Source organism: Anopheles stephensi, chromosome 3 (assembly GCF_013141755.1).
Source record: "Anopheles stephensi strain Indian chromosome 3, UCI_ANSTEP_V1.0, whole genome shotgun sequence".
Taxonomy (NCBI): domain Eukaryota; kingdom Metazoa; phylum Arthropoda; class Insecta; order Diptera; family Culicidae; genus Anopheles; species Anopheles stephensi.
The window spans coordinates 36,588,002-36,597,537 of NC_050203.1; the positions used below are offsets into that span (position 1 = coordinate 36,588,002).

Consider the following 9,536-nt stretch of genomic DNA (forward strand, 5'->3'; position numbering starts at 1 on the left):
ATAATGAAAGGATTAAGATCAGCCTTTCGCCCGTGGTCCTGCGCGCATGCGTCAGCGCGGCCGGTCAGCTGTAACCGAAGGCAGCAGTAGCCTAACGCCTCGTCAGCTTATCTCACTGTGTAGGGAAGCGAAAAAAAAACACTACCACCACCATCAACCGAAAGATATCAACCGGACCACCCGGACGCTGATAAGCGTTCTTTTCGCGGTAAGTCGTTGTTTCTTTCCTTTTGTCCCTCCCCGTGCGCTGTTAGCATTTCTAGCATCACTCCAAAGCGCTATAAAAGCTTCGACAATCAACATCGACCTGGCCAGTGGATTTACATCGTTCTGTGGTGGCTCAATCCCGCGTGTATCCCGCTCGGTAGCTGAAGTTTGGTTTGGTTTGGGTGCAACCAGTGTGAAGAGCAGAGGCAGTGCAAAGGCAATCGAATCGAACAAGTGCAGTTCGCACATGCAGCCCGAGTGATCGATGCCACCGTTTGTTTTATTATTTATTTAAATAGTTTGCCAAAAGCTTGTTTGCTGCATAAAAGTAGTGTGCGTGTCGCTGTATATTCTTCTATCGGTGCTTCGGTGTTCTCCGGTGTGACGTTACACCCTCACGCTCACGTCCTTCCGTTACGGTTCAACCGCTCAGCGCGCTTAAAAATGGATAAAATAGCAAAGCTAGTAAGTGGCCATGGAAGTCTTTCCGTTCGAATCAGTAAACCAATCCATCATCTCGTCATTCAGTGGCACGACACACAATCTGTTCCAATTTTCGGAACCGAAGAAAGAATCGAAACAAATGGATGGCCCAAATGGGTTCGATGCACACAGCAGAACTCGGCACACTCGGGCACAGTTGCGTCACTGCTGGAATCCTGCATACTTCGGGAGGGTTGATGAAATTTTAATTTCATTTTAGCACAGCACCGTACGGTGCACGTTAGATGCGGCAGGGAAATGGTTTCAATTTGCACAAAACCATCGCACCATGCGCACCCGAGGCAGTGCGTCAGAATCGCTCTTACACGCGGCGGTAAAAGCTACGCACCGGAAACTCGGCTCGGCTTTGGCCCTTGTTAAGTGCGACCGGATTGAAATGTCGCTTCAAACGGTGTTTCAACATTGTACATCGGTAGGGCTCCCCAACCGACCAACCAACCGACGCTCTCTCTAATTGTTCGCAAAACATGCTCGGTACACGTGCCACATCCTGCACGGACCATCCATCAGGGCCGGACCGACGATTGGGGCGCGCGTTGCCGGTGCGGAGCAGTGGAAAACAAATAACAATTAGCAAAGCGCCGTTTATTGATCAATTTATTCAAACATTTTTATCCGGCCGCGTCTCCATTTCGCAATCGACACCGCGGCATGAAGCCGTGCCCGTCCCTGGGGCAGGCCTGCTTCATGCATTGCACTGCACGCGTCCCAACTAATGCGATGCATGCATGAAATTGTCCAGAAACGGAAGGAAGGAAGGAAGGAACAAAAACAGGTGGGACGATATGAAATAGGTCACGTTACTCGACAACCGGAACGGTGTGGCATTGCTTTCATTTGCGATTGATTTTTAAAACGCGCGCGCGGAAGAAATGCATTTATTTCGATTGTTGTGCGCGCTGTTGCAATTCTGGTTGCATTGTGTGACCACTTGTGTCCACGACACATGCCGGGAGAGAGAGAGAAGGGCTGGTACTTTGCAATCAGGACGATGGTTTTTGCGCTGCTGGATGCATTTGACGCTTTACCTGCAAATGCTTGACTAATGACAATCACGTTCCGTTTCCGTTACTTCATCGGAGGCGGAGGTGGGACAGGGCCGGGTGGTTATCTATATGTTGCCATTTTGGATTAAATTCAATGCAAGGGATAAATCTCTTGTTAGTAATGTAATAACTCCAAAGTACCTTGATATCGAACAAGGGAGTTTTTTGGGCTAGCAAAGTAAGAATAGCCAATAGACGGGTGCGTATTAGATTTACTTGCTGATAGGTTCATAATAAAAAATTTAAATAAAAAAGAGCTTTTGTTGCTGATGTGACCTATATTGGAACCTATTCTTTCCGGAAGTAAGACTTATTAGTAAGCTTCTTGTTTTTAAGCTCTTGCCTTTACACTTAACGACCTCCAGCAGATTATGCCAAATTGGCGAATAGCTAGTCCTTGCAGATAGTTGACTTAGCCTCTAGGTAGTCGCCCCATGATTGAATGTGACCTCGAACTGACGAAGAACTCCACACCGTTCAGCATGTTCAATGTTTTAGGGGTACCGCCAAGGTGCCAAATCTGCCATTGACTCTAGGCCAGAAGTATTCAACTCATTTTGACTCGCGGACAGGATTAACCCCACAAAAATGTTTGCAAGGGCCTTACAAAGCATTACACAAGTTTGGCGAAAAAGTTAAGTTGTGTCCCATGGATGGACAAGTTAACTTCATCGAACTGGAGAGTCAATCAACTGGAGGACCAAGATGCATAGCTAAATAGTAAGTTTCTAGGCCCACATAGAGTTCTAGCGATTTGGTGACTTGTCCCAATATCGACCATTTTACTTAGTATCTTACCTTTTTTGTTCGAAAAGAGGTCTCATCGAGTAAATTTGGGGTCTACAAAAAGGATTACAAAAAGGATAAGGCAAGGAAGCCTGTGAAGGCAGATCAAGCATCGAAAGTCCTTTGCGAGCTGGATGTTTGACATGTCTGCAATAAGATTTCAATTAAAAATGGATAACATTAAGGTCCTAATTTCAATTTCTCTTGTCAAAGTTCATTACACATCAAACTTGTATTTTTAGACCAACGCTTAGAAGCCAGTTATAAGTAATAGTTAGAATTATGCTTGCCAATACACAAATCGACCTGCATTGCGCCAGTTAAAAAATGTTCGACCGATGTGTTAACTCGCCCTTACATCATTTCTGAGAAATCATCAATCAAGTGGAACAGCTGCTTTCCTTCAAATTCCTGCTCAAGCCATAACACCTTCATATCACTTTCCATTTCCACTTCGATTCGACCATTCGAAGAGTGGCTTTAAAACCCCTACAGCAATGTACAAACGTACAGACTCTGTACGTAGAGCATTGAAAGCATTCAGACACACGTATGACAGATTTAAATCATTAACAAAGGAGGACTTAATGTGAAGCGATCAGAAGATATTAAATAGCGTGGTCTTATCCTTCTGTGGAAAGGGAAATGCTACCATCTACTAGCAGAAACTGCGAAAATGCCAACATTCAATACACACGCTTTTTCACCGATTCTTTCACTCTTGTGCTGATGAAAGTATTGAATTGAACGTGTGACGTGTGTCACTCTGTCACGAGCTGATTAATAGCTTTATCGCACACATCAAACACGTCACCAGCGTGCTCGGAATATGGCATTTTAATTTCAAGTAAGCACACATATGCATAAACAACGATCCGATTCGTATGCAACCGCAAAATGCACCACACACACACACACTCCACCTTAACGATGGAAGAACGTTTCGGAGGAGAACGAAACTCTACCTACTGCATCCGTACGCGTGCGTCCATCGGTGCCTTATAAATATGTATGGAAAGTAATGGATTTATTATACCACTTTTATCCACTTCAGCAGAAGCTAAATAAATCGAAGTCGTACCACTTGAGCCCGGTGCTCGGGAATGCGTTCGCATGATAACCCGGCCCGGTGAGTTCTCACTCCTGGGAGGTAGGCTGATTGCTGAAACAACTAGCCAAGGATTGCACAACATATGCAATTCATTGCAAGCTATACGGACAGGTTATTAAGTCGATGTTTTAGCAGTGCAGTGATGCACTTTGTGCCAGGGTGATACACACCCATTGCATAAATTAGATGATCACATCGACAGCAACACCGGGGACACACACTCCGAGAGCTTTCCCATCCGACCGCGCACACGTCATGAAGCGGATAAATCATTCAGCAAACACACGTGACGAATCGCTGTGGAATGGTTGCCATGTTGTGGTCGGCCTATTTGCCCACCACCGGGCTTCGGAAGGACAATTATTGTGAAGTCATATTCTAGTGCTCAACAGTAACAAAAAAACGAAAGGAAACTCATCGAAATAATCATATCCGTTTTAGCGTGAATTGGTATGCAATTTTGTGCCCATTTACCGACCAAGATCTCGTGATGGCGATAAGCTGCTCGGCTGGTAAATCGCTGCTATTGATGGTCGATTCAACGATTCGAGCGCAACCTGGCAAAGAGGGAAAATTTTCTATCATTATTACACCAGCATTAGCGAGGATGCGCTGATCCTATCATCGATGGGCGCCCATTGCTCCGGTGGTCCAAATTGCTCTTTTAATGAACTGTAAAGAATGCCCGAAAAGAAGTACACAATCTCTGGTGATCAGATACACTAAAACACATCCCAACATCGCGCGAGTCGCGTTCAATTGGTGCTCCAATTACGCCCATTCCGATCCGATCCCGATCAATAGCCATGGACGTGGCGTTTGGGCGCTCGGGAACGAAGCGGTTCGTCAGCGGTTTCGCTTTCCGCTTCCACCTATTTGTCATCCCTATTGACAGACCAAATAAAGTGCCATTTCACCACCATCACCACCACCCCCCGGGGCCGTGTGAAGCTCTCCTGCGAGTCGCCCTTTAATGGGTGACTGAGGCGCCGGATCGAAACGCGCGTTAGGTCAACATAATTAAAAGGTAACACTCAGCGCGCCCGAGATAACGACCGCAAAACCAGAAATGAAACGAACGATCCAGCCTGGGTGGTCCGAGATCGGGTCGGAGCGGGTGCTCAAGAACATGGGGAACGCAACCGTACCGTATGTTGCACAGCGCTCCAACCCGGCGAACACATGCTTTGCGGGAGCTAGTGCCATGTCCTGTGCGATGATGACGCGATGACGAGCTTTCGGGGCAGGAAATCGGTGGCTGGTGATGATGCACACAAGTGTGTAGCACTAAATCGTAACAATTATTTCACTCTTGGCGCTTGAAGCTTGGCGTCCGGGCCCACGCTGACGTACCGACCGGGTACTTCAGGTACGCTCTCTATCTTATCGCCACTTCTAAGCAGTGCGAATCCGTGCACTACGTCATACGGACCGGTGGGTTAGTGGGGCTCTCTTTGCAGAGCATCGGGTCATCATCATCGGGGAACCATCTGGTGGTTCCGGTCATCAAAGCGGGATACTACGTAAGCCATTGGCAGGGACTGCGCCGATGACACAAGCAACAACAACAGCAAAAAAAAGGCTTGTGGGAAAATCCGATAAGCACGAATGCCATTGAAATGAAATGCGAAATGAATCACACGGGTCGTACGGGAAGCACACGCTGTCGAGTGATGCTTGATGGGACTGTCGAGATTCTAATTCACATTCTTTTCCGTACGCATTGGGACAGATTTTCCTTTTTTCAGTCGCAATCACGATGGCCCTGGTGATGGGCAACAAGGATGACGATCCGCTAAGAAATCTGTTCGGCGGCACGAACGTATGGGGACCGCTGATGAAATGGAACCGGGCGCCTTCGAACGATGTTGCCGCCGACGGTAGCATCAACCCGGAGTACGGCGAGTACGACCAGCAGGACATGGACGAAGCCGGACAACCGATTGTGGTGAAGCGATCGCACACCCGGCAGCCGGTTTGCGAGGTCCTGCTGAACATTGTGTACGTCGGCAACGGTACCGATGGGTACGAGTATCGACCGAATCACTATGTCACCGAGTCATGCCTTAGCTCGTACAACAACTATCAGAATAAGGTAATTAGTTGCGTGAAGTGTTGCACCTGAGAATTTGAGCAGCGGTCCAGTGCTCACAATATGATTGATTTCTGAACATTCCCTTCTGGTTCTTGCTCTGCTCCGCCCCAGTGTACCGAGACCGGTCTGTCCTGCACTCAGATTCGGCAGAAGATCTACATCACCCGTCGCAAGGTGGCCGGATCGGAGAACAAAGCCGTCAACTGCTGGGAGCATGTGGCTCTCAAAGAGGTACGGACACGCCCCACACGTAGGTGGTGGTTTAATTAGCTTATCTCACTTCCCTAACCGCACCTCCGCTTTCTACTCCCGACTCCAGATCGATGCCGGCTGTGAGTGCATGTGGCCAAAGGAGCAGATCGGTGACAAGCATTCCTACCGGTTGGGCAAATAACAGCACGGCGGCAGTGAACAGTTCTGGCGAGCGACACGAACAATTATGCTACAGCCCCGTACCGGTGGACGCCACCAACCGCCCGGATAGCCTGGCCGTGCCTGGAGGACACTCCCCACCCACCCTCCCGCCTCCCGTCGAGCACTGATTAATGTGTAAAATGAGCCCTTTTACGTGTTTATCGCCCGTCCGACGAGTATTTGTACTCTGTACATACCCACCATGCAGATGCTGCGTACGAGCTACTACTCTGTATTATGCCGCCGGTCCCAAATATTGCCGAATCCCTATCGAAAATCGGTGACCAGCCCCGACCGTGTGTGTGTCCGTGTGTGTGTGTGTGTGTGTGTGATGGTGATGGTTTTCCCAATTCTTGCACACGCTTCTATGGTAATCGTGCACCGCGCATCTCGTAAGCTTAACGTAGCCACTGTAACAAGTGTATAAGTATTATTAACACTATTGTCGTACCTATTTATTGTAAGAAACACAAACCCAAAGAATCTTAATAAACACATCATACCCGATGGAAAGCCTTTTCCTCCCGTTCAGATATGTACCGGGAAATCCACACCGGGATAGTGCAGCACACGTGATTGCAGCCATCGAATACGGTTTCATGTCGTAATCGCCCATAATCGACTGCATTCAGTTTATCCTTTCGTACGGCGTCGTGTGTATGCATGTGATACGTTTGCATATTTTATCCCAGCTTAATCGGATCGCTGCATATGACCTTGCTGTGTGCCGCTGCCGCAATGGCAGCCGTTAATACAAGCCTGTAATTCAATTCAACTTCGCCTACAAACAGCACATCAATTTGAATCCTTTTCGCTTTACACGCCTATCTCTCTTTCTCTCTGTCTCTCGAGCGTAGGGTTATAATCAGTTGCATGTTTTGGTCGATTACATATTGATGGGGAAAATGCTGTGCCTTATCCAAATTGATACTTCGGAAATAATGAAGTCATATGATGATAATTGATACTGTTGTGCTTTTTTATTCACCGAAAACCATGCTTAAAGGTTTTTTTTATCAAATACCGAAGAAATAAAAAAGGTACAGACCATAAAAGCGAAATTGAAAACCAATTTTAAAGCAATGTAAGTAATTCCGAGGCATCATGCATCGCGAAAAATGATCATGAACATAAAATGAAATTGGGCGTCGATGCCGAACGGCTTTCTGGAATAAACATATTCCCGAATGCAGTAAAAAATTTCAAATACTTTCGAACAAATGGGAAAATAATATGCCAGTACAGAGAATCCTTTCTTCCCTCCATGCTGCATAAATTGAGCGCTTTGGTCGATTACGTATGGCATGTTCCACACATGACCGTTAGGATAGCGCCATCTGGATTTGAATAGCACTACTAAGCTGCCATGTGCTTCGTCCCGATTCAACCGCACATTCTAACTATTTTTCTTAATCAATCCAACATATTACAACTTCATTAGGCACCCAAAATATTTCAATGCCATTTTTCAATAAATTCTTTATAAAAAAACTTGAACACTATTCACAGGACATTAAAAAAACGTTGACAAAAACAAACTGCTTTTTCCGACCACGACATATTTTTCACTGGGCATGTTTTCTGGCATAAGTAATAGATTTTGCACCGGGAAGCAAACCAGCTGTCAGACGATGAGGAATGCAACATTTGTTTACATACTTTCTCCTAGCTAGTTTGTGATACGCTTTTACACCGAAAATGAGCAGTTCAGAAGTAGAATATCTAAAAACGCAGCTTGCAATTGCAAGGAGTGAAATAAAAAACTTAAGGTACACTCTCAACTTTACTGTCCGTTTGGAAACTCTTTCAGAAGCTCTTTATTTCAACCCTTTCCTTTAGACAACAACTCTCCAACCTCCAGCACATGCACACAAAAGAGCACCAGAACATATTAAAGCTGTTGGCCGATTACCGGTGCGAAGGATGCCAGGAAAAGCAACAACTTAATGGCTGCAGCAATAAAACGGTTCGTTACAGGCATTTCTAAACAAATAACTTTCGTTTCATAAGACTCTTTTTCTCCGCAGGAGATCATAGCGACGAATGGTGACGAGGCAGATGCAGTATGCCAATTCAAACCGATCGGTGTAATAAAAACGGTGTTCAATGATAAACGCGCTGTGCCACGGCAAGCTAGTTTAGCGTCGGCTTTGCTGAGTAGAATAGATATATCGTCCAGCACGTTCAACAATCCGGCACACTCGCTGGAAGGGCTGGAAAACTTTTCACACCTCTGGATTATTTATCACTTTCACCGCAATCCTAACCACGCCAAAGCGAAAGTGGCTCCTCCACGATTAGGTGGTGAGCGTGTCGGAGTGTTCAGTACGCGATCTCCTCATCGTCCATGTCCAATTGGTCTGTCGCTGGTACAGCTGGATAGGGTAGAAGACTCCAAAGTGTTCTTTCTCGGTACAGATATGGTAATACAGTTAATTTATTTAATAAGCCCACATTCACCAACTATTAAATCGATGTTGGTTTTTCCCCGTAGGTTGATGGTACACCCGTATTAGACATTAAACCATACATTCCGCAATACGATGTGCCGGTCAACATGAAGGAAGCCGAATTTCTTAACTCACGCGAAGCACCCGATGGAGAGGAAACGTCTCTGCAGGACAAGAAACCTGCTGGGTCAGTTAACAGCCAACCGGTACCTGCCGTGACCGTACCCAATTGGGTACTGAACAGCTCGAGCTTAAACGTAGTTTTCAATACAAATGCTGAATCTCAACTGCAAGAGCTTCAAATAGAAAAGGTAAGCGTGAGGCTGCCGCAAAGGAAAAACGCGGGATAGTTTAACACTTTTCCTTGCACATTACAGAATTCCATCGTTGATGTCCTGAAGGCTGATCCACGCTCTGTGTATCTGCGCACGAAGTATGGTTCGCAAATATACACGTTCAGGTTGGGCGAGCATACCGTCACGTGCAAATTTGACGATCAAAACACAACCGTAACCGTTCTGCAAATACGAGATGTAGAAAATTTTCAGGACTTTACTGGAGAAGGTTGCTTGTCAGCCGAATAGATGTATGATTTGCGACTACGGTTGGAACAAAACGCGTACTTAAAGTACTTTGGTTTCGAAAACTAACCCCCTTTCAATTGCTCGCTGTTGAAACTGTGACCAGTTGACGGATTATTTTATTTGCTTCTGCTCAGTATAGCTTTCAAATGTACGCAGCAAATATAATAGAATGATTTGCAAATTATATCACTCGTAGGGTAATATGTTTAAAGCAGAGTAAAGAAAACTGTTAGTTTTTTATAAAATTTGTGTAATTAGGCATCAATAAAACGAACTATAAGAAATATGTTACAAAACAACATGATGCAGATATATATAATTTGAGTATCACCTTCTTGG

The 9,536-nt window shown here is 45.8% G+C and overlaps 2 protein-coding genes across 2 annotated transcripts; both read left to right on the forward strand.

Annotated features, from left to right (window-relative positions):
• The first annotated feature begins 272 nt into the window (after positions 1 to 272).
• LOC118509764 lies at positions 273 to 6,670 on the forward strand. The gene is made up of 4 exons (XM_036050895.1): positions 273 to 672; positions 5,387 to 5,749; positions 5,861 to 5,980; positions 6,069 to 6,670. The coding sequence occupies exons 1-4, from the start codon at positions 652 to 654 to the stop codon at positions 6,141 to 6,143; spliced, it is 579 nt and encodes a 192-aa protein (XP_035906788.1). The 5' UTR covers positions 273 to 651; the 3' UTR covers positions 6,144 to 6,670.
• Positions 6,671 to 7,761: 1,091 nt separating this feature from the next.
• Positions 7,762 to 9,493, forward strand: LOC118509726 (tRNA (adenine(37)-N6)-methyltransferase). Its single transcript, XM_036050836.1, has 5 exons — positions 7,762 to 7,932; positions 8,003 to 8,129; positions 8,191 to 8,586; positions 8,658 to 8,924; positions 8,991 to 9,493. The coding sequence occupies exons 1-5, from the start codon at positions 7,862 to 7,864 to the stop codon at positions 9,195 to 9,197; spliced, it is 1,068 nt and encodes a 355-aa protein (XP_035906729.1). The 5' UTR covers positions 7,762 to 7,861; the 3' UTR covers positions 9,198 to 9,493.
• Positions 9,494 to 9,536: the final 43 nt, after the last annotated feature.

What these genes read in the sequence shown, in the direction of transcription:
- LOC118509726 (XM_036050836.1), top strand. Translation starts at nt 7,862, where the DNA reads ATGAGCAGTTCAGAAGTAGAATATCTAAAAACGCAGCTTGCAATTGCA. An exon ending in AGTGAAATAAAAAACTTAAG is followed by an intron (nt 7,933 to 8,002) that starts GTACACTCTCAA and finishes CCTTTCCTTTAG; the next exon opens with ACAACAACTCTCCAACCTCC. An exon ending in AAGAGCTTCAAATAGAAAAG is followed by an intron (nt 8,925 to 8,990) that starts GTAAGCGTGAGG and finishes TGCACATTACAG; the next exon opens with AATTCCATCGTTGATGTCCT.
- LOC118509764 (XM_036050895.1), top strand. Translation starts at nt 652, where the DNA reads ATGGATAAAATAGCAAAGCTA. An exon ending in ACAACAACTATCAGAATAAG is followed by an intron (nt 5,750 to 5,860) that starts GTAATTAGTTGC and finishes GCTCCGCCCCAG; the next exon opens with TGTACCGAGACCGGTCTGTC. An exon ending in AGCATGTGGCTCTCAAAGAG is followed by an intron (nt 5,981 to 6,068) that starts GTACGGACACGC and finishes TCCCGACTCCAG; the next exon opens with ATCGATGCCGGCTGTGAGTG.